Below are 25,068 nucleotides of genomic sequence, written 5' to 3'. Positions count from 1 at the left end.
AAGACCGGGTCGGGCCTGGGCCCGGGGACAAGGGGGTGGGCACCAAGTCCGGCCCGGTCCTGAGAGGAGAAACCAGGCCCGGAGCTGGGCCCGGTCCCGGGAGGGCCCTGGCCGGGTCTAGCGGTGACGGCCGTTCCCGTGTCTCTGGCTGTTCCACGGCAATCCCTCCTCAGCTCTGGGTCTCGGTGGTGGCACCTTCCTGAGGGTCTCTTTTTCTTTTCTCCAGGCCATAATGCAGGGGGAGAACGTCTCCAAGCCCGTGCTGCAAGTCATCGTGAGTACTCTCTGTTACTTCGTGTGGCAGCCTGTTAGCGTGCGCTTCCACGCAGGCTTCTGAGTGCAGCTGAACTTCCTCTGCAGAGGAGCCGAGCAAGGCTGATGTACTCTTAGTTTGGTTTTATGTGACTTGGGCTACGCTGTTGATGTCAGTGCTCAAAAAAAACCCTGAATAGATAGGTCACTTGCTAATGATGTCACTTTATGTTTTTGAAGAGTTTCTGAACAAATGAGAACTAATAATCTCTTGTTTCCACGTAGAATATACGGGCTATTGCTACAGGAAGTGGGCCACCGCGTTACCGAGTGTTGATGAGTGATGGGGTTAACACACTTTCCTGTAAGTATGACAGGAGTGAGATTTTTATAATTGTGGAGATATTAATGGTGCTAAAGTTTCCGGTCTAGTGTCTAGGTGCATAGTGAGGAAGTGAGTATTGAAGGAGGATGTGGCTTATATGGGGACCACAGACTCTGAAGTGTACAACTGCATTTTAACATTTAGGCAAAATCTTTCTTTTCTGGAACTTTCTTTGTGAGCTTTAAGCAATTAATTCACTACCAGGTATGATGAAATTATAGAAACCTATACATGTTTTTGTAACAGTGATTTTAAAGCAATTTCACTTAATCCTTTCTGACTACTTTGATATATGATCATTCTAGCTATCGCTGCACTCTGAAGTTTGGGGAATGAATACAATATGGTTTATGCTCAGTTTTTGTGACTTGTTAGCAGTTACACTGTTTTCTGTGTGTTAACTGACTGAGCAAGTTGTAGATCTAATGCAATGCTAGCAGACTGGCTGGAAAAGTTGTGGCCAGCCGTGGCAGTCCCGTTAGGCTGGCATGTGTTAATTGTTTCATTGTTTTTCTTCTATTTCTGCAGCATTCATGTTGGCGACACAGCTGAACTCTTTGGTGGAAGAGGAACGCTTATCAGCCCAATGTATTTGCCAGGTTAACAGATTCATTGTCAACAGCCTGAAAGATGGAAGGTATATATGTTTCTTATAGTACGGTTCTACAGAAAGGCAGCTGCACTAGTGGGTGCTCTGTCCTTTGTGACTAAGCAGAGGCCAAATGCTTTTGATTGGGTTTATCTGAAAATACTCTGTCTTTAGGGTGCAGGAGGGAAAGTACACAACATAAGCAATATCAGAAAAAAAAAATTACAGAATGTGACTGCAGTGGGTTTAGATATATCTAGTACAGTGATTTAGTAATTTAAAGTTTCCAGTTGGAATACTCCAAATTATACAAAGTTTTATTAAAATTCACTTTAAATTATCTGCTGTGGAAAAGAAACAATGAAGATTTCTTGTTACTTAGGTGTTGTGGAATCTTGTCTTTCTTTTATGAAAATTTGAGGGAAGGGAGGTAGGATACTGCAAAATGAGAAGGGATCTGAGTAAAGTGATTATAGAAAAACTGTGTATGTGTCTAGGAGAATATGAACTGAGGTTCCGTGTTTTTTTTATTCAGCATTTTTGTGGAGGGAGTATAACTTCTTTTGAGGCAGGGAACATGTTCTCTCTTGTAAAATCTGGCATGGTTTTGATACTTAAAACACTATGTTGTTTCAAGCTATTTTTGTGTGCCTATTCAGCCTGCCACCGGCTGTCCTTGATGAAATGTGATACTGTTTCAAGCCTACTTGTACCTCATGAGAAGGTTGACAGTGGTGGAGAGCTTTTGTCTTCCAGATCCCTCCTCCAAAGAATCAGCCCCTAATGGTTGGTTCTCTTATCTGCACACAAAGGATATTCAGAGTCTGATAGACTTGCAGAGGGAGTGCAAGAATAAACTTGCTGTTTATTCTGTGTTTGTAGGAGAGTGGTTATACTGATGGATTTAGATGTTCTGAAAACTGCTGATAAGGTTGGTGGGAATATTGGCAATCCGGTGCCATACAATGAAGGTGAGTGTTCTCTGTAAACACGTATCTTTCTGAACAGACTGTCTGTTATGTTAGCCTTTCAGTTGTCTGTTTCTTCTTGTTTAAAAAGAAGCAGTCAGACATGTTCAGCTTTCTTATGCCTGGAACAGTGATGTCCAGATCTTGAAAATCCTTTCTATTTGTGTACACAAAATGGGGTTTGTTCATATTTTCATAAACTCTACACCATGGCTGAAGCTTCAGTCTCTACATGATATTGGGAAGTATCTATACCTTATGATAACATTGACAGGTTTTTATTATACGTTAGTGGTCTCTACCTAGAGTTCCAGTAAGTATGCGGAAGCTATTCTATGTCTCCTCATAATGAGTAATCAAATAGATTATAATTTCTTCTGTCTGAAAAGCAAACAGCAGGAGGAAGATGTAATAATGATCTATAAAAGTATAAGATGGCATGGAAGGGATGAATAAAGAATGATGAATGTCTCTTTCTTTTCTATATTCATTTGATGCTCTTTAGTTCTCATATTGTCAGGTAGTGGTTTTAAAACAAAGGCTGTACTGCACCCCCAAACAGTGCATAGCTAAATTATGGAATTTGTTGAGGTAGGTGCCAAAAATTGGCACAGGTTCAAAAAGCAATTAGACGTGAAAGAAAAATCCATTAAAGGCTGTTAAACATAACAATACATCCTCTGCATGAATGTTAGGTTCAGGAAGCACTAAAACTTAGATTGCTCAAAGTACATAGATGAGAGACTGGTATGAAAACATGGCCAGCATACAGACTTTCCTAAGCACCCGTTCCTACCCTGCCATCTGAAAAACGGTGATGCGCTGGGTGGACCTTAATCTGACCTGCCATGAGTCTTTTGTTTTTATTATGTTGCCCAAGTAACTGTGTTCTTTATTTCATGTGCTGAGCTTACAGTTCTCAGGCAAACGTTTTTTGAATTAATATATTTTTCCCCCCGAGATATGTTCAAAAGTATGTTCTGTTCTTCCAGTTCTGATCTTTAAAAAAGAGAGAGGATAATAAGCACTTAAAGAAAATATTTGAACACCTGTCATTGATGTATATACAGATAATGGCTGAAATTTAATAGCAAATAGCTCTTCTTGAATAATTTTTTTTCTTGGTGGAAGGGAATTAATATATTTTTATTACTAAGGGACCACACATTAGTGGCAACAATTTTCTGTAGGATATTTTGGGCAAACAGTGATGGTAGGTACACTGCCATTCTGGTTAAAAATCTACTTTAATAATCAAAGTAGAAATTGGACTTTGTTGCAAAGGCAAAGACATCTTTCTTCATTAACTTTTCCTTTTCCTAGGGAATTAGAGGGGCGTTTGTTAAATGAGCCTTTGTTCCTTTGATAGTTACTTAGCTAATTGCTGTTTAAAAATGTGTTGACATCTCAGATTTTATGGTTTAATCCCACAGTTGCTGTAGAGACCAAGATTTTCAGAATAGATATTGAGCAGACTGTTTTGTGTCTTTCTCCCATTTCCCTTGCTTGTGTGGTAACAAGAGCTTGTGAACTATAGTGTTCTTCAGTTATCATATTGTTGCTTAGAAACGACTGGGAACGTGATATTCTACAGAACTGAGCTGAAAATATATCTTTAAGACTATAAATTTTGGTAAAATTACCATGACTTTGATCAAAGTTGTATTTTTCATTTGGGTTTACAAAAGTACTCAGCAATGAAGTTTTCAAATCTAAATGCTTTTGGAGATGTTACAGGTCTATGATCATAGTAAGCGTGGTCTTGCACTAGATAGTTAAGAGATGCTGAATTTGATGTGATGTGTATTTCATTTTAACACTGACGTTATCCTGCAGACTTCACACCCTTTTATTTGATACTAAATAAGGTTTCGGTTACAGAAGATGGTAATAGCTTAGACTAAGTATGCTTAACTCAACCTTTCTGCTCTGCAGGGCTGCCTGATTTGTCATGAAGGCCTTAATAAAATGGCAGAGGTGTATTTCAAGTTGCAGATTCTTTAAGTTCCTGTATATATTGAGAGATTGTATTTTTGAGGAACATGCAACTAATGCAGAATGGGTATCTAAGAGCACTTTGTGGTTTTCATGGAAAAAAAGTTCAGGTATTTTAAAAAGAATGTTTAGTCCTACTTTTGGTCTTACTTGAAATACAGATCTCAAATTGCTAGACCTAGGATTAAGGACTATTCTTTCCTAGACTGTAATACCACAGTAGGACCCGTGGAGTGAGAAGCTGGCTTTTGGCCACTTTACGCTTGAGCAGTAGGAGGTTAATCTGCCTAACAAGGAAGCTGGAGACACAATCTTCTTAATACATACCATAAAAGCTTTTCAGGCAGCATTTCATAATAGTATTGAAAATTAAGATTGAGCAGTTTAGTTCTTGTGGAAAACTAGATGGTAATGTTATTACTGTCATTAATCTCATTCAGATTACTCTGATGCTGGACTTTCTTCTTACTATGACAATTACTTGCTACTTACGTTTAACTTCTGTCATTGATCTTTCAATGTTGAAATGTTTGTGTACTTATACATTCACTTGAACTATTTATTCTTGCCCTTCCCACCATCGCAATTTGGCGTGCATTCTTTCAAAGTGCATTTTCTTCCCTCCTCTTCCCCCTGCCATGCTGCTGCTCGGTTCTGGGACAGGTCTTCTGTCCCCATGGCACTGTAGCAGTACCTCTTGGTAACAAATTACTGGAAGCAGAGGACTGCTGTTACGTGGCTATTACGTTAGAGCGGGCTGTGTGGCTGGCTTTGGCTGAAGGTCTTGCATTTGACTAGCCTAGTATATATAGCAGAAATTTGATCAGGTATTTCAAGTAGTTTTTTTCTGCTTCTGCTAATAAAAACTAACAGTGAAAACCAGGCAGAGGAGTCAGTTTTATGAGTACCTTAAGTGATCTGTAGGCCACCAGCCACCAAAAAGCATAGTTTAGGAGTCCCTAGACTCTACAAGCGAGAAAATTGGAGAGATGTTTCTGCTACTTCTGGATTTGAACACATGCACAGATGCATATATTCTTAATCTGTTGAGAAACACCAGTCTATGGGTAGGCAGCCATTAAAACGTAAATTTGTGTTTCATAATACATAAGTGTTCTAATGTATGTGGTGGTCTTTTGTTTGGTTTTTGGTGGGTTTTTTAAATTAAAAAGTCCTAGGGGAAAAAACATTTGGAACAAAAGTAGCAAGGAAGTCTCTTGCTGTTTCATATGCACATTCCTGTTCTTCTTGAATATTCCTTTCCTGACCAGACATATTTTTCTCTTACTGTGTTTTGTTGGGTTTTTTTCCTTCCTCTTCTCTTACACAAAATGAATTTGGAGTGTTGAGCACTGACCCTGACTGGGTCCTCTGAGTACCTGAGGCAGCTGAGTGAGGGTGAAATCTGGCTTCTCCATCTAGCGGATTCTGCAGTAAATACACATTGCTGTTTGACGTCACTCTGTTGCCAGGGAGACTGCTGTCACCAGTTCATGGATGTGACTCTACTGCGGCAAGTTAGAGGAGCAGATTGGTTTGTGCAAGGACCTTGTTTTGGATTGAAAATAACCAGAGGGTTACCTCTGTAGACTACACATCAGGCAACACTACATCAGGGTGTCCTTGTGTTGCTTCTGCTCCTTTACCTTACTTCTGTGCCATCCTTCCTTGCCATTCTGTTCTGGGATTCTCTGCTTTTGTTCCTCGTGGTACTTATGGGCTAGGTCTGACCTTTTTTTCCACTTTCTCTGACTCTCTTACTCCTCACGCCCCAAATCAGGGGGGCTTTGCCTGCTCAGGTCTGGGAATTCTGCAAATCGATGGCTTAAGAGTTAGTTGCATCCAGAAAGTCAAAAATGTTGGATGTTTTCTCATTTGGAGGTAAAATATGATAGGACAATTGTTCTGTAAAGTAATTCAAATTTTTGAACTGTAGATTAGTGTTCTAATGTACTATTTTTCTAGATATGTCACTCTGCTCTTTCTCTCGTAATTTACCATAAATATAAGGCAAGTAAAAGTCCTGGAATCTAAAAAAAAAAAGTACGATATGTGCTTACTATGGCACCACTTTGCTCCCTATGCAATATACTGCTGTGTCCCGAGAGGAATCCTGGTGAATGCTGAAATTAAGACGCCGTCATCCCCGCATTAAATATCTTCATATTTTAGAAATAAAATACAGCAGGTGGTTTTTTTTGTCTTGTGTTAACTTCAGATTTGCTTTACCCAGTGGGTTTTTGGCCCCTTCTAGTTTTAAGAGGGAATTCTCCTACAGTTTTTGTCTTAGCTGTTAGGTAGTAGCAGAAACTACCTGTCAGAGCAATAGAAGCCTATAAAAACTGAAAAGTTGTCAAGATTACTTCAGTGCTGTCCTTTTAAATAACTGTCAACCCTGAGTTCTTTCAAAGTAGAAAGCAGTTGCTTGAGGAAAGAGATCTGACTGAAATTCCTGCATGGTAATATTGTTCAACAGATAACTTGCTACTGCTGTGTCTTATAACACCTGAATTTAAGCGTGTGTTCTCTGTGTTTTAAATTTTTTTTTTCATGCAAGCCTTATTTCCTAAAAAGCCTTAACGGTAGTTCTAATTTCTGTGCTCCCTACTGTACTATATGGTCTCTTTTTCCATTCGATTACCAGGGCAAGGGCAGCAACGTTCCTCAGCTCCAGCAGCAAACCCAGCACCCAGCAAACCACAGCAACAAAATGGCAATTTGTCAGTAGCAGGTAAGAGTAATCCTGGGCAGGAATTCTGTTTCCATTTGTGCAGTGCAAAACTACAGCTTAAATTTAAGAAAGATCCTTTCTATAATGGCAGAAGAAACACTCCATTAAAGACTAACCCATAGCTTGACAAGGTGAATTGGCTACTGTACACTTGGATTTAATAATAAATTTTTAAAAAGGGGAAGGAAAAAATCTCTCCCCCTTCCCTCCTCTTCCCTAAGGAAGAAAAAAAGGAAACAACTTTGACGAAGCACTGTAAACTGAACATCTAGTCTGATGCAGTTTTGCGTTTTTGAAATAGTGCTCTGTGGACACGCAAGTAGGCTTCAGTTTGGAGCTGGCCAACAGGTGTGTTATCGATGCTGAGACTGAGGCCAAACAGTTTAGGTGGTACAGGACTGAAATTATTTGATAGTACATTTATAAATACAGTTTTTTGATCGAGACTTTAAATAGTGAGATACTGAAAAAGGCAGTCAATTTAAATGTCAGCCTCTGGACTTTTTTGAAGCAAAAAAATTTGTCAGTCCTAGCTCTTGGTACTGCTTTAACCTGTCTCTATTTTTACCCCTTCATTTAAGAAGTATTTTGAAATAGTAAAATTTTGACACTTGCTTACTGCAGCAGAAAACAAGCTCTTCCTTTCTGTACTTAAAGCTGGTCATAAGAGTTCTATGCTTACACATTGACAAGATTCAGTTTAGAATTAGCAGTATTGCTTTATGTCAGGAAATTATTTGATTGTGGTGTACCATTCGTTAGTTGCTCCCCCAAATGGTGTAGATCTAAAGCTTGATGTGCCATATTTTAGGGAATTTACTGCTAACTAGTTGTTTCCCACTTAGACTGTGTTTAAGTGATTGACTCTGGACACATCTCCACTTACACTGCAAGTGCTCTAAAGGTTTGAGAGTGTCTCTTCTGCAGCAGTTTGCAGCCTAGAAAATACTTGTGACCAAGAGCAGCAGTGATTCAACAAACTTTTAGCCACTCTGTGGTGCCCACATAGCACAGTGAATGGAGCTTTAAGTGCCTACCCAGTGTTAAGTAGAACTTTGCCTTTTATGCAGCTCCCCATAGTGTGGTGGGAAAAGTTCTGCCTGACCTTGCACCATGAGTTGGTTTTAACTTGGCTTTTGTCTGCAAGGCTGTCTGAAATTCTTTATGCTTTGTTGTGGTTTTTGAAAGGTCCTGCTGCTCCAAAGTACCATGCTCCCTCAAACCAGTTTGGTAAAGCGGGTGCTTCCAGCTCAGTGAAGACACCAGGGGGATCGCAGGCCAAAGTGGTACCGATTGCCAGCTTGAACCCATACCAATCTAAGTGAGTTATCGTAGTGTGCCAGGTATTACTCAATGTCACAGGCATGAAGGAACAATAGCTTCTTTTTGCTTTCTCATGTATGAATCTCTGTCAAATCATTCCTCGAGTTCTTCTGAGTTTATTGGTTAACTTCAAACAAACAAAACCAACAATAAAACAAAACTACCGCAAAAAAAAAAAAAAAAAAAAAAAACCCTCACCAAAAACAGCAGTACAGGTTTTTTTTTTTTTTAATTTCATCAACACTCTGACAATCTGAGATTTGCCTTTGCATTGTCTTGGTGAAGTTACCCTGCTGAGCTTGATAGGTTTTTAATATTTTAGTTGAAAATCAATTGACTTCTCTTTTTTTTTTTTTTCCTAAAGCAACCTTCTTTTTGGTAACTTAATGACAAAGCAGCTCAGTAAGCTATTGACTTCGGCTGCTGTTCTGTTGAAAAGCATGAGGATGTAATTATTTCGTGAATGACATTTTTAAGTTATGCAAACTGATTTGATTACCCAAGTTAAATGCGAATCCTATAATTGAGCTCTTGAGTTCTAGCATGGCTTTTCAGAACAGGCAAACTGCTGTATGAGAAATGTATCCTAGAAGAGTAAAAAATTTGAGACCTGCTTCTATGCAGAAGGATTGTTTGTTATTATCATCATACTAGATGCTTTATGGCTGACTTTGTTGCTGCTTTCTCTACAACTTTCTGCCTTTAATGGTCTAGGCCATTAAAATAGAAAGCAGCAGAAAAGCAGTGGAAAGATTCTGGCTTTTAAATAGTGACATTCCAGTTCCAAAGGTTTGTAAATTCAATCTCCTCTTTAAAAAAAACCAAAACACACAGAACAGTGATTTCTTGCACGGTTTCAGGTGGACCATTTGTGCTCGTGTTACCCAAAAAGGCCAGATCCGCACGTGGAGCAACTCCCGTGGTGAAGGAAAGCTCTTTTCTATAGAGCTAGTTGATGAAAGCGTAAGTGTCATATGTTGAGAAAAAGCTAATGTATGTCAGATGCTGATGAACCCTTCATAAAGACAGAATAGAGGAAATAAAGTGTATTATAGGAAGTGGTGTTTTTTTATTATGACTGAAGCTTATATTCCTGTATTCATTAAGTTGAACACCAACGATCCAGTTTTTATCCAGAATTAAGTCTTAAATGTATGGCATTACTGATTATTTTTCATCAAAGTCTATAGTGTGTGACTAAATTTTTTGCAGCTTCAAAATATGAAGGAAACAGGAAACTGACAACCTAATACTTAAGTTTGTGGTAGTTTCCTGTAGATTGAGAATGAGGTCTCATCCTTGCTTAGATACATGTTACAAAACAGGGAGTAAGAGGATCGTTGCCTCCAAGTTACAAGCTTTCATTTTCATGAGGAGGTCGGAGTACAAATTATTGTAATACTAGGAAATTTCATCTATGGTTTGTTTGGGGAATGGTATCTGGTTAATCTAACTAAACTTGCAGTTTGTCAAACCTCTTATCAAATTACAGCCTTCTGTCATGAAAACAAACAAGATTCTGCTAGATTATGTTAGTATAAAATGTGAGGTTAATAATGTAACATGTTGACATCAGCCATTTGTTGTCTCGGCATACTGTCTGTATTTAAATTTTTTTTAAAACTATTTATATCTAGTGAGTTTATAATTGTTACTAATTCTTACTTAAAGACTTGACATCATGTATGAGTGGGAGATATCACAATATACTGTGTGCTAACTTGTGGAGCTGTGTGATCTATTTGAATTTTTTTTTTGCATGTAATGCCAATTAATGCCAGTTTTACGCGTACCTTTTCAGAGGTGTATACGTGATATATATAGTTCTTACACATTTCATTCTGAAGCTCTAGATATACTAATGAGACTTGAATATGAAATTTGATGGTCAGGTGTAGAATATGTTGTTTTAGCTATAACTACAAATGTGAGGAGAATGTTGTTTGTTTCTCACGTGCCTGGAGCTAGCCTGGCAGACCGCGCTGTGTCTGTAGAACTGGTGCCACTTAACATTGCAAAGATTTCTTTTTATTTTTTTTCATGCCAAATTTCAGTTCTGACCAGCTCTTCTATTTTCCTGCAGGGTGAGATTAGAGCTACTGCATTCAATGATCAAGCAGACAAGTTCTTTCCACTCATTGAATTGAACAAGGTATGGTAGCATTGTGTTTTCATAGACTGACATGAGCTAGAAAAGAGGAACTTCAGCATAGTAAGGTGAACACAATCTATTTTCTCTGTCTGACTTCTGATAATATCTTCTGTTTCATTGCTTTCTCCTATAGGTATATTATTTTACCAAAGGCAATTTGAAGACTGCTAACAAGCAATATACAGCTGTTAAGAATGACTATGAGATTACATTCACTAATGAGACTTCAGTTGTGCCCTGTGATGATGCCCAGCATCTTCCATCTGTTCAGTTTGAGTTTGTATCCATCTCTGACTTGGAGAACACACCCAAAGACTCAATTGTTGGTCAGTCTAAGTAGCAAAATGGCAAGCTCTAAAGATTTGAAGTTTTACTTTTGTGTCCCAAATACCGGGAAGGTAGTGAGCATACAGTGCTGCGAGTGTTGTGATCTCTTAAATGAAGTTATCCAGTGATGGTTGCCATTAAAAATACCTCGGGCAGCTTTCCTGTTAAGATGCCTCTGCCCTGTTCTGCTAACAATATATAATTTTTCTTCAAACTTGTGCTTCAAACTAAAGACGGTAAATGATACTTGTTTATTGTGCTATGATCATTGTTTTCCACAGAAAAGGGCTGGAAGAAAAGTGTCCTTGCTCAGCACGTGTGCAGTTCATACCTTCCGTGGACTTGCTTTCTTTCGCTATCTAATTATCTCTGTAGTGATTCTGGCATAATTCATTGCATCCAAGTCCAAGTTGCATGACTGTTTTGGCTTGCTTTGTGAAGTATTGGAGGTTTGTTTTTCTGTAATTTGTTGGGCAGAGTAGTCCGGAAAAATCAGAGGGTTGGGTGGGGGCGAGGGTTCTCAGGTTTCATAGGCACAAGATGCCTGTGATTCAGAGGCATTCAGCTAGGAATTTTAAAGGTAGATCTGCAATATTAAAAATGGTATATTTTTAGGGAGTGCAAAGGGGATTGTGTTAGCTCTTACTACCCAGACGTGCAGACTTGTTTAAGTTGCAACTTACGGTCACGGGGCTACAGTGAAGGCACTAGCCAGTTGCTTCGTTGTGTTACAGTCACTTTGAAATGCCTTGCCTGAGAGTCTGGCACCTAAACAGCAAGAATGTGTGTTACAGGATCAGGGCTGAAGTCCTTTGACAGAATGTGATGGGAAAAGATAGTGCAATGCCTTGATCTCACTAATGTGGTGGGGCTTGCATTCATGAATATCTTAATGAATTAGTCAACAAAATTAAAGCACTGAAGAGTTCTGTAGTGGAGCATTCCTACCGTAATACACTTAATTTCCATATCAGACTTGATTTGAATAGGGAGCTAGGATACAAGGTAAAAATCTGACAGTAGGTTTGAATTCTTCTCTTGTGATCTTGTATTCCCCAATTGTGACCCTTGAGTAGCTCTAAATTGTAACTGTTTTTCAGATGTAATTGGAATTTGTAAGAGCTATGAAGATGTTGCTAAAATTACAGTGAAAGCGAACAATAGGGAGGTATCAAAGAGGAACGTGCATCTGATGGATACATCAGGGAAAATGGTGACAGCTACACTGTGGGGAAATGAGGTATGTGCTCTCTTACCTGTTCTTAAGCAAAGGTTCCTTTGTGTAGGGTGAGGAAATGAGTGTGCTGTTGTCATCCGAGATGGACATAGCACTGAGACAGAGTCCTGGGTGTTTAAGGATCAGGGGCAGAAAGAAGGTGAAAGACGGTCTGGTTTCATTCAGGTGTGATGTTCTTAACCTTTCCCTGACAAATTGCTGACATGATCTGACTAATGTGTTCTGTACAACTGCAGACGTTATGTCTTAAGCCCAAAGACTGAAGATAACAGGCTTCTGGTTTAGGAAAGGATACGAGTTGCAGTTTGATTATGGAAAAGCCCAGTGGCTATGGCTGACTCATTTGAGATTAATTTTATTCGTAGGGGGTGATGCATGTTACCCTGCATAAATTGCTGCTTAACTAGGGGGTTGAGAGGCTGTATCTCAGACTAGGAGTTTAAAGCATCAGAGCCTTGGAATTGAAAGTTTGAATAGTTGCAGTAAACTGCTTCTTTATCCTTTTAACAGGCTACTTTGTTTTCCAGCAGTGTTGTAGATACTTAGGGATTTATGTTCCAGTCTATAAAATGGGAGTGATCCTGCCAGCTTGACAGTGATGCTTTATGGCTAAATGATCAAGTGCACTGATATTGTAGGTAGCTAAACACCATTAGCCATCTGCTGGTATAATGAAGTAAACTGAAGTTCAATATCAGAAAGTTTGGAGGTTGAACCAGGTTGTTATAGGAGAAGCTACCTACCGGTAATCAATTTCTGGCATAACTCTTCTAACAGAATCAGGGTCTGTATTTTACAAAGTTAAATGTGTGCTTGCTTGTAGAATAGAGACAACAACAAGCATTGAGGGGAAGTGACATATGGCTTGCAACTGGCACAGTTAGGGTTAGAGTCTGTATCTCCTTTGTAGCAGTCATTGCCCTAAGTGCTGGGATATGTGTTGTGTTCTGTTTGCATCTTATGGATCTAGTGAATGCTACTGCGAACTCCAGCTCGTTTGTAATCTTTAAGCACATGATCCTCCCCTTGCTAAGTGGTGTGGGGTCCAGAAAATCTATACCTTTCAAAACCTCTCTCATGCCAAGAGGTTCTCTGTTAGTGTCAGACTTTAGTTGGTGTCAGATAACAAACTGATGGCAACTGAACAGCATTAAAGCAGCTTTATGAGATTAAAAACAGAAAATGGAAAGTTGAGAAAAAGTGTTTGGTCAGCATACCTACACTTCTACTTTTTAGGTTGTAGTAGAATAGACATGATTGGCTCAATCAAGCCAATTGAGTTGTTACATCTCCTGAAGAGTCTAATCTGACTAAATAATTTCTTCTGTTTGGAGAAACCTCCATTCCCATAACCCATTACCCTTTCTAAAATCCTTGTGTAAAACTCCTAATGGAAGGGACCAATCCTTTTTTTCCAAACCAGTGTAGTGTCTTAAGGATTCTCTGCTTCCCCAGGAAATGGGGTGTTAGGATTACAGCTTTAATTGTTAGCTGCCTTTTCTTAAACTCCTAGTGATATAATTTAAAACCTTACCTTCTAAATACAGTAAGATAGCTTGTTTCAGATTTGGTCTCTTGTCAAGATCTGTGAATTATGACTGCAAGTTCAGTACCTTTACTGTAGCGTGCTACTAATGTTTTCTGTTTTTTCACTCATGCAGGCTGAACAGTTTGATGGTTCTAGACAACCTGTGATAGCCATCAAAGGAGCCCGAGTCTCTGATTTTGGTGGCAGAAGCCTGTCTGTCCTGTCTTCGAGTACAGTTGTCATCAACCCTGATAGCCCAGAGGCCTTTAAGCTCCGAGGATGGTATGAGTGTGTGTTTATATTGATTCATTCCAGCCTGCTGTGGAGTATTTGTTTTATTCTGTTTCTCTGAACTTGAGCAGTCTGTATAGTACTGAAGAAAGGTAGCAGAGGATATGGGTTCCAGGGTTATAGAAACTTCTCTTCCTTGAAAGCAGTAGAGCCTGAAAGGCTGTCCTTTTAAAGTTGTTCAGTTAAAAAACTTATAATTCCATGACAGACCTTGAAAAATTGAAATAGGAGTAGTGCATGCTGACCCAAAGCCTTGGAAGGCAGCATGAAATCAGACTTGACCAGCTCCGCTTTCTGAGGCATTATCTGAGAGAACAATTTTTTTTTTCACAGGCTTTTTCCATTGTGTGGAATCTGATATGCACTCTGTTAGTATGGACTGGAGGAACTATGTTGACTTCTTCCAGTGTCTATTCCTTATCAGATATTTTTCAGACAGCAAGATAACATTTTTATTGTTGTCAGGAAAACAGAGTGATTTCTTGGTGGCTCATTGTTTCTACTGTAGGTAGTTGCTGAATTGCCTGCTGTAACTACAAATATGGTGAAATGTGGCGTATGTACGAATAGGGTTAAGTGCCGACAGCATCAGATTCATGAATCCTGGGTTTTCAGGTGCTAGTTAAATCACCCAAACATGGATAAAATATAATGGCATTCTCCATTGGTCATTAGGCTGTAGTTCTCCCATACTTCAGAGGGTTGTTGAAGATAAAATTGATTGTGGGTCTTAGCTATTACTGTCACACTTTAATTAAGTTCAGTTTTTGAGTCTTGTTGGTGTGTTTCTCAAATCACAAAAAACACCAGGATGGGATGGCAGTACAACCTTTTGCTAAAAAGCAGTGCTTTCTTATTTTAACAGGGGAAGTATAATCTGTTCAATGCTATTTGCTTTTTCTTTCAAAGCCGCTGCGAAGATAATGGTACCATGTAATTTAATTTTAATTATGGAAATATCTTGATGCCCTTAAATCTTGTTATCTGTCTGCCTTTAAGAAGCATGCAGTGCATGGTTTGACCACTAGCTGGCAAACAAATTGCAGTTATATAGAACAAAGTTGTCCTCCTTTTGTGGGTTTATAAAATACTGTGCTAATTAAGTCGGACTATTAACTTACTCTGAAATGCTGTTTTTGTTTGCAGTATACACAAATTACTGTAATTGTTTCCTTTGCAATCATTGATAAAAAAAATCCCTCATGTATTAAGTACATGAAACTAAATGTAAGCTTTTGATAAGCTTATGGTCTGCTATCCAAAAATAGAAGTGCGTCTTTGTGGTTCCAGGTTTGACTCCGAGGGACAGCTTCTGGAATGTGCCTCAATCTCTGATGTGAGGGGTGGGCCAGCATCTGGGGCGAATACCAATTGGAAAACTTTGTTTGAAGCCAAATCTGAGAACTTGGGACAAGGAGATAAGGTAAAGCATGGCCATTGAGTACAAGCCTTGTGTATTGGGGAGAAAATAAAAAGCTGAACTTTATGCAGGCATTCTGCTTATTGAAGTAGTCCAGTTGTTGAGCAGTATGTGCTTACTCTGTCAGAGTTTATGCTATTAAATCTTTTTGTTTGTTTGTTTTTTCAAATAAATTCAAGCTTGTTGCTGATGTTGCAATATGATACTGTGTTTGCAAGAGAATTCTAAGCCTTGTATAAATGGGGGCTGGGGGGAGTTCACCCCGAAGATGTTTATATAAATAGCACAAAGTGTTCTAGGAGAAACAGGTGCATTAGGAGGAAGTGGTTTTCAAGGGTGCACACTTGGTCAATAGAAAAGCTAGGAATAAAACCCAGGTCTCTGGCATTCCAGTCCAGTAACCTCTCTAAGCTTATACTGCTTCTTGACTTATTTTTAATTTTTTTTTTTTCTTCTTCCCAAACTTAAGTGCTAAGCCATTAGGGATACGCAAGAACTTCTATTTAAGGAAGAAAACTTTACCTGTAATTCAGCTATTTTCTGTGAGATTTTTTGCACATGCTTCTTAAGCAACCTCTGTTTATCTGTTGAAAGACTTGACCGTGGTCTTAAACCATTAGGATCATTATTTTAGTGTGGTGAGGGGGTATTTTGTTCCGTAGGCTACAGTTTAATCAAATGCTTATCTGTAATACTACACAGTAGGCTTTCTGGTTTTTGTATTGACTCCCAAAAGAAGCATAGGAAAGTGCAGAATCTTAATCCTGTGAAAAAGTAGAGATTTGAACAGACACAATGGAGAAGCAAATGTGCTTTATCTAAAGAAAACCTAGCAATTGGAGTTTCCTGCAACGGAAACACAAAATAATCTTGCTGTAGGGGCTTTATTTAACATAATGGAAGCTTGAAAATGATTGCAACAGAGGGGTTGATTTACAGTTTCTCAATAATCCATAGCTGTTAAGCTTTCTAATCCTAAATATCCAAGTATGGGTGCCTTGCTTTGTAGTTAATTCAGAATTGGAAAACATTGAGTATTTTGAGGCTAATGTTGCACACTCACTCTCCTAGGCGGATTATTTTAGCTGTGTGGGCACAGTCGTACATCTGCGCAAAGAGAACTGTATGTACCAGGCATGTCCCTCTCAGGATTGCAATAAGAAAGTGATAGACCAACAAAATGGACTGTATCGTTGTGAAAAGTGTGATCGTGAATTCCCCAACTTCAAGTACCGCATGATGCTTCTGGTAAGTAAATGGATTAGAGGAGAGCGTGTTTCTCACTCTTTTACTTGTACAGTCCAAATAGAAATCTTTCGAGAGAATGGGGTGTTAGAGTGCTGTTTGTCTATCTGTGGTGCCTGTGGGTTAGAGGATATTTAAATTGCTTGTATGCTGTACCTGAGTGAGGGATGTTTCATTGAGCTGATTAGCAGTTTGTTTTCCTAGTGCTCCAATTAAAAGCTTTTCTCTTTGCCAAAAAGTTGATGCTAGCTCAGTTGATTCTGGTTTCCAAGTGTACTATGCAGTGCAGAGTACAGATGGCCTACGCCTCTTCAGTAGTGAAGATAAACTGAAGTAAAATGGCATTTCTGGAGAGCAGTAATTGCACTTTTACAGCTGCTACCTATATTTAGTACATTTTTTTTGGTAGGTATTGTTCTGTCTCATGCTTTAATGGAGCCTGCTTCAGAAAGTTGTCTGAGGATTATTATTGTGATGCCTGCTTACATCATAAGTGTTGAACCTTCTTCTGTTTTACATTTTAAGTTAGAGTTGTATCTGCTTCTTAGAAATGCTGTGCCAGGTGGGCATGCAGAGAGAAGGGAACTATCCCTACAGTCTCACTAAAACACAAACTGCTTCTGAATAATTTCTAGCAGATAACTTCTAGGAACTACTTTACATAGTAGAATCATTCTTGTGGAATATAAAGGGGATACTGAGGGTACAATCAAGGCCTTCGGAACAGTGTGTCTCCTATCTTTCCATTCCTAATTGTCAAAGCAGTCAGAAAATGCGTGTGAGGCTGGTACTAGATCCTTCCACTGCTCTGTCTTGTCCTTGAATGTTTTGATAGTTTCCTCATAACATAGTATTACATGTGTTTATGCTTAAGTACTCAGGTACTTAATAATGCAGTTTGCAGTCTTGCTGGTGTCTCCCTTGGTGGTTGTTGTTCTGGTCTACCTGTTCTTGCTCACAGCTCCTCAGTGACAGCAGCACAGAGCTGAATGTCCATCAGCATGTACCACTGTGATCTTGTTGGCCTTTTTCTGTGACACAATGTACTGTCAATATTAACTTCCGTTAAGTTACTGTGACTTTCTATGATGCTTAAAAAAAAAAAAAAAAAAACAACAACAACAAAAAACGGAAAAAGGTAGTAAGTCGCTGCCTTCTACCCTCGGTGATGGAAAGTACCTACGGTACATAGGGCTCTGATAGTGACTGGAAATTTGAAACTCTCTATGGCTGTGAAATAAACTTTTCTTTTGTTCTGCCTTCCTTGGGGAATAAGCAACTGGATGAAATAACCTTTTAGTTTTTTGTTGTTTTTTAGGTGACCATTGCAGACTGTCTAGAGTATCAGTGGGTGACTTGTTTCCAAGAGTCAGCAGAATTCATTCTTGGGCAAAACGCAGCTTTCCTGGGAGAACTGAAGGAAAAGGTCAGTCAATTAGCTTATTGTATTTTTAATAAATGTCTGGAAGTTGTACTGTGTTTCACACATCTTCTTGTTGGGCTGCCCTCAAATTTCTTGGTTTTTTTTGGTCCTCCTGGTAAGGAAATATTCTTCTAATGTTGACTTTGAAGGCTACTGTGAGAAAGATGTAAGGTATGTGTGGAACACAGTGCTGATCCATAAGAGAGCATGATCTCATCCCTGTGTGTGTGCACGTATAGCATTCCTAGGTCAGCAGAGGTGGCAAAGGCAGTGGGTTATGTTCATGTAGTTGCTGTGGAAATTAACAGCATTATTAAAACAAGTACAAAAGTGCCATATGAAGGAACGGGATATTCTGCTTCATTCAGCAAGAACTTGATCTTGCCCATTTTCTGAGTGATAGGCCAGCTCAGGGGCCTGGCAGCCCAAGATTGTTCTCCAGATGTTGAACTTCAGTATCTTTTACAAGTTCACAAATCATTGCTTCTCTCTAGTCTGAAGTTCTTGGCAGGGACTTGTTTACTCTCCTCAGGATTATTTTCCACGGGCCATCTGCCTGGAGAACAGAGATTTGCCTGGTTTCCCCCATAGTTTGCTCCCACAGTCAGTCTGTCTACCTCTGAGCTCTTTTGGCTGTTCAAAGCTGGAGATCAGTCTGTCCTTATTACCTGGACCTCGAGAGGCAGCTGATGACTTATCGATAGTGCTACAGCCTTCAGAGGGCTGACAGGTTTAACACATGTTGACTCCAGTAGAAAGGACAGGCTGTTTTATCATTGTACCTAGTTTGGAAAAATCTGCAAAAAAACTGTTTTAGCCGTGAATGCTAACAACATTATCCCTAATGTGTTCCAAAAATTTGTTTACAAAACCAAAAAGTTCCAGAACACTTTGTATGTATCTTTGTAAGTAGGCAGGAAGCTTTTTGAACTAATGTGTGTTAGCCCACTTCTGAAGGCTCTTTTTTCCCCCACCAAATATCATCAGAGACTTTGTGGGTCATACGAAAACCATGACTTGTAAAATAGGTCATTGGCAGGGATGCTTAATGACAGATTAGAACAGTTTTTAAGGCTGTAAGCCATTAAACGCTGACAGACAGTATGTTGTCACTATATGCTTCTCTGCTGCATTTTCCTTTCTTCCAACCAAAATAGTCTTTTCCTGAGTTTTAGTTTTCTACTACATAAAATCTGTGTGGTTTGGTTTTGTTTTGTTTTAAATGATGGTGTGGAAAGCGTAATAAGTTCTTGAATTGCATCTAAGCATTGCTGTGCTCCCAGGCTGAGGCTGGTTGATAATAGGGCTCCATAGGTACACCAGTTGTTGGTTAACCCATTGCTTGGCTGTGGGAGGGAAGTGAAGCAGGTGGGATTGTTGAGGCTGTTGTCCTGAGACACTGTTGTAGACCTCATCTGCTTCTGCAAAGCAGGGCTAGTTCTCCTGTAACTTGTATACAAGAATGATTTTTGGAAATTTCCTGCATTTCAGCTCTCTAAGAAAAGTGGTACAAAGCTTGTGCTTCTGGGATGCTAAAAGTTTTTGTGATATTATGCAGGCTGGACACCTCTTCTGTAGGAAGATGTATTGCTAGGGCATTCTAATTAGATGTGCTTGCACTTCTACATTTCCATTTTCAGACATTCTTAACTTGTCAATATTTTCTTACTTCGGTTGTGCTTAATCTCTGCTAGAGTTCAAACAAAATTTCTTAGTCCTTTTAATACTGAAGAGAACTGGGTGGGGAAGGAGAGACAGCAGATCCTATGTAACAGTGCAAACATGTAATGTCTTTTGAAGAGCTGCCTGATGGAAATGGCTGAGGATAGAAAATGGAACATAATATGGAATGAGCCCTTGAGCGGGAATGCTTTGTGTGCCAGGAGAAATTGTTTTTGATTTGACACTTTTATGAGCCTTTAAAAATGGTACTTGATGCATTTTCAGTGAGCTTTTCTTAGTGGTTTTTCTCTGAAGACCTGATGTAGTATCCTGTGAAGTTGGTGGGAGTCTTTCTGCTGCTCACAGTATGTATTGAGTCCACGTGAAGCCAGTGACCATGCTAAGCATAGATATGCATGCATGGTTTTTCATCTGCTTCTCCACTGTGCTTGTTACCAAAGGAGATAATGTAGGGTAGCAGTGACTGGTATGGTAATGGCATTTTCCACTCACTAATGGTTAGCATAGTTTGTGGCAGAGCTGGAAACAGAAGCCAAATGCTTTATTAAGCGAGGTTTCTTATCCTCTAATCCATACGATAGTCAGAAGAAGGGGTTTTTAATATTCAGGAAGGATATGCCTAAATCTTGCAGTCTGTGAAACTAGCTACTCCTGTTCACCTTCATTTGTTGTGCTTTTCTAAACCTTAGGAGAATCACTGTGTAGTGTAAAATAGTGCTGCGCACATTTGAAAACAGCAGATGTAATACTTGGAATATGAGTGAAACTGAGGTGGGTTCAATTCCAGATCAGATGCTCTGCTACTGGAGTGACTGATCAAGTCAAGTGCATCTGGTAGATAAATGCATTAATAATTACTTGTCTGTATCATCATGGGGCTGCAGGATTTTTGTGGAATGTTGGCAAAGGTTTTTACAACTAATTTTTACAAAAATACACTTTTTCCACAGTCTCCACAACTTGTCTGCTTCTTTTCTACTGTTTTGACAAATTGTCTGTTATAAATGATGATGATGTTTAGTGTTCATATGGTAATTAGAACAGCTTATGTTATAAATATGACAGAATCTTCTAATGGTTATAAAAGCATGTTCAAAACATGCATCCACTTTTTTATAGAACATCCTCTTTAATAGGTCTGTGTCAGGATGTGAAGGATACATACAGCCTTGATGGATAAGCAGAGAAACAGAATACCTAATAAGACAATTAATAGGGAAATAGTTAACTCTGTCAGTGGTTGTGATCATAGCAGAACATCAGAATTAGCCAGTTAAGCAGCATTAGAGAATCTCATGTAGATTTATAGTATTTTCATTCTGCACACTTGGTTGCAGATTCGGTGCAACTGTACGTTATTTTGTTTAGGTAGCTAAAAAGTTTTCACCTTGAACTAAACTTTTTCTTAAAAACTTCAAGTTACGTTTTTGGCATCTAAAATCTGTTGGAAGATTCAGCTCTGCCTACATGATCCAGTTAGTTCCACCGTTTTGCCAACATCAGCAAAAGATGAGCTGTTCTGAAAGTTCATGGTACTACCGGAAGCCTGGAGTGTCTGCAGCTGATACCTGTCTTTGTCCTTCTCACAGAACGAGCAGGCATTTGAAGAAGTGTTCCAAAATGCAAACTTCAACACGTATGAGTTCAGGATCCGAGTAAAACTGGAGACTTACAATGTAAGTATCCCCCAAAAGGCAAATAATGTAGCCTGTGGCTTTCGTAGTTTGACTTGTCTCCACAGAAGGTAGCTTCCTCCTCTTACGTTTGTGGGGAGACGTTTCCAAAGATACTTGCGTACAGCAAATACTGTCAGTCTTGAGACTGAAGGAGGGATCCACTGTCACTAACACTGCTCCCTCTCAGGTTCATCAAGCCTGGCTTGTTTCAAATGAAAACAACATAGCTGCTCTGGGAGCAGCTCCCAGCTAACCCTGATACCAAGAGCAGTAAGTTTCTGGGGCAGAAGGAGGTTAGAACCAAACGCCTGGAGTGCTTAGTGTTCTTCTTTTACATGCCATGTTTCTCTTTCACAGGATGAATCTCGTATTAAGGCTACAGCAATGGACGTCAAACCCGTGAACTACAGAGAATACAGCAAGAGGTTGATCGCAAGCATCAGGAGAAATGCTCAGCTAGGGTGAGGAGGCTGGTGCTGGCTGATTGAAGCTAGAACTTCCAGGAAAAACTCAATAGATGATATTACACTGACCTTTTCCCCACCCTGTGTGTGACAATTTGGCATTAATTACACCGTGCATGGTAGTCCAGTGTAGTGGGCTAAGTGATTTAATGCATTTCTCTGAAGATACGCCCTGGTAGGTAAGAGTGCACTCTGATGGCCACGATATTGTAGACTGTTGTGGTCTCTTAAGCTGTGACGGCTCTAAAGAGGAATCTCTAGACAGATTGCCAGGGTCTTTAGACAAACCATTCAGAATGTCTGAAGTAACTTAGCTTTCTTACTATATGTAAAGCTGAATTATATAACCATTGTGTCTTCTTTGCAAGAAAGTAGTGACAACCTTGACACTTTGACTTGTTCAGCAGACGGTAGGAGGAAGGGTGTCATACAGCTTTCAGATATGGACGAAGGGGAACAGGTCTATTAGCGCAAGTTAGTTCCTTTCCATAGAATTCAAAGGCTTTCACTTTCCACAGGTGCCATGCAGTTGTTAATGCTTGGAATGGCAATATGGTAGAATTATTAATCAAAGACATATCTCTTATATCTGAAGAATATCCTTCCTTCAGGGTTTAATAGGCTGAGTCAGATGGGTCTGATATTAATCAAAATTGTCTCTTCTGAGGAAGGCAGATAAGCATTGACTCTCCATCCCCCAGGGAAATCTAGGCAACTACAAAGCATTGCTTCAGTTTTCTCTTCAATTAATACTATGGGTTTTTGACTGATTTCTAGCACACATTTCCTGCCTATATATATTTTTTATGTTTGTATGTTCAGTTTCTTTGGTTTTATTTGTAATGATGTTAATCAGAAACAGGTCTTTAAATGGGGGGAGCTTGGTTTCAATAAACACTGTTTAATTCTGGTGTAGTGAATTCTGCTTTCTTTGAACACCAAAGACTTCTCATTACTGGAAAGCAATTAATTAGCTTTCATAATAAGCATTCACTTGGGGGAGATGTTACCTTACTACAAACTCTAAGGTTAGACTGAAGAATGGAGACTTCTTTGCCTGATGTTAACAGCATGGAAATGCAGTGATATTTTCACCATTTCTCTGCCTGAGAATGCTGATGAGCTGGCACTTCTGGGATTTTTATTGACGTTTACACAGCAGCCTAAAACTAACCAGGCTTTGAGATTTGTTCAGACATAGAGCTAGTACAGAAAACAGTAATTATGCTACTGGGCTTTTCAGTCAGCAGAGCATGCTAGCTCTGTGTGCTCCTAATCACATTAATTATGTGTTCCCTGGCTGCAGCTCACAGCTTGGCATTTGCTGCACAGCTCCAAGCATCCAGGCAATACTGAAGTGGGTCTCTGGTAGCAAAACTGAAATTTATTTATTTATTTTGCTCCACAGAGCACTGTTTCTTCATGTATTCAGTTGGTGCCCTTTATTTCCCATAATTTCCTGTTTGTCATCTTAAGTCTTTATGTTTAAGAACTGCAAATGCCATTTCCATTGATGGATGTGAAGGATGTTATTCTGGGCCCATTAATTGCACAAACAACCCCTTCCTCTTTTTTGAATTCTGAGGATCATGACTGGGCTCTTCTGCTGATGTCTTGGATTTTTTATTGAAGTATTTGTTCCCTCTGACCTTGCTTATAAAGCATTGACTATAAAATTACAGTCTTCAGCATGGTTCCAGATTGACAAATGGTAGGTTAGCGGTGATAATCTATCTTTCCACTCTGCTAACCAGTCTTTTTGTTCTGCTCCTCCCTTCCTGTACCTCCTTCCCAGTTTGAGGGGACTGTTAGCAAGTGGTAATGCAGAATGTTCCTTCAGGCTATTTCCAGTCCTCAGGCCCATATACACTAGAAGTTTTTATGGGCATTTGCGTTAGCATGTATTTGCTGGCATTGCAGCTTTATGAGAAGATGTTGCACACCTGCCTCTGTTGGGGCAGCTCATTCTCCCAGAGAGAATCGCTGTGCATCCGTATCGTTGGGTTTACTATGCCATCAGCCAGAGCGCTAGAGATGGAAGGTATCAATACTCAAGGGTGTTAAGGTATCTTACAGGATCAGCTGGATGACCTTGGGAACTGGAACAGAAAATCAACTTAGAACAGTTTGTGTGAAAAGTCATTTATTTGAGGACTAATAAAAAAACCAACCCTGCTCTAAAGTGGATGCTCATTAGTGACTGAAGAGTTGGAGGGTTTTAATCATGCTTTAATCAGCTAGTATGTGATAAAAACATCAAGCTATGTAAGGCAGGGTATTTCTAGTATAGCTATACAAGTACCATAGGATTATATAAGCCTCTGCTGTGAGATCTCATCTCGAATGCTTTGTACAGTTCTGGTCTGCTACGTATAGAGGCAAAAAAGAATCTTAGCTGGGGCGAGTACAGAGGAGGTCTACACTGCTGAGTAGGAGAATGAAGATCTTTTTTAGGAGGGGCCTAGAAGAGCTAATTTAGCAAAATTAATCCTGAGAGGGGGGTATGATTTCCCACTTATATAAAATATATATGCATATATCTATATATCTTGCTTCCTTCCCCCTGATCATAGGCTAGAACTGTTGAAGATAATTGGTTAATAAATAGTTTGTCCATCAAAAGAAAGTGAGGTTCTGAAGCAGCCGTCTAGCTGAGGAGCGAGGGCAGGGAAGCTCTGGAGCTGTCTCCGTTCTCCTCTCCCGTCTCATTGCCAAGTGGCCACGGCCATCCAAACCCTGGCAGATAGCTGTAGGCACTGACACGGGTCATGGAAAACGGGACTCTTCAGAAGGCTCTGGGCTCTTTTCACTGTGCTAATTAAGGAGAAGTGAGTGGACTCACAGTGCTAATTGGGATTATTGGCAAACAAGCCTGTGTCTTCCTTCCCTTTGTCATAAATTTCCCCCTGCTAGTGTCCAGGTTATTGCTGGATGGCTTCAACCATTATCTGGGCTGAATATGTATTTGCTTAGTTGAAAGGATGCTGGAATACTTCGTAACTAGATCTCTGTAAGGTGAAGATTCCCGTGGCTGCTAATGTTTTGCTTTAAATTAAATGTACAAAGCAAAGATGAAATTGGGAGGCTGCTGGTTTTGAACAGGCAGGTGCAAGGGCAATTACGTGAGAACATCAAGTTCTGCATGGCTGAGGGAAGATTTGGAGCATGCTTTGACGTGCTGTGTTCAGGTAGTTTGCTGTTTGTGTTAATTCCCACTCTTACGATTTAACTATGTTTTCACTGTACATGAATTTTAAATTAATTGTTAGTGACCCTTACGAGTCTTGGGGGGGGAGATTCCATTTGAGTCAGATCTGGGTTTTAAGATGCATCAGGTGGTTTGTTGGTTTTTTTTTTTTTTCCCCCCAAAATAAACGTT

The 25,068-nt window shown here is 39.6% G+C and overlaps 1 protein-coding gene across 1 annotated transcript; it reads left to right on the top strand.

Moving 5' to 3' along the window:
* Window positions 1–227: 227 nt before the first annotated feature.
* Window positions 228–22,604, top strand: RPA1 (replication protein A1, 70kDa). The gene is made up of 16 exons (XM_009577482.1): window positions 228–274; window positions 538–616; window positions 1,166–1,274; window positions 2,109–2,197; window positions 6,834–6,920; window positions 8,109–8,241; window positions 9,104–9,206; window positions 10,327–10,395; window positions 10,529–10,721; window positions 11,823–11,962; window positions 13,621–13,769; window positions 15,069–15,201; window positions 16,270–16,446; window positions 17,762–17,869; window positions 21,139–21,225; window positions 21,583–22,604. Exons 1-16 carry the CDS (start codon window positions 233–235, stop codon window positions 21,688–21,690), a joined length of 1,806 nt encoding a protein of 601 aa, XP_009575777.1. The 5' UTR covers window positions 228–232; the 3' UTR covers window positions 21,691–22,604.
* Window positions 22,605–25,068: the final 2,464 nt, after the last annotated feature.

This window comes from Fulmarus glacialis, unplaced genomic scaffold, assembly GCF_000690835.1.
Source record: "Fulmarus glacialis isolate BGI_N327 unplaced genomic scaffold, ASM69083v1 scaffold14355, whole genome shotgun sequence".
Classification (NCBI taxonomy): domain Eukaryota; kingdom Metazoa; phylum Chordata; class Aves; order Procellariiformes; family Procellariidae; genus Fulmarus; species Fulmarus glacialis.
This window is presented reverse-complemented; position numbering and strand designations above follow the sequence as displayed.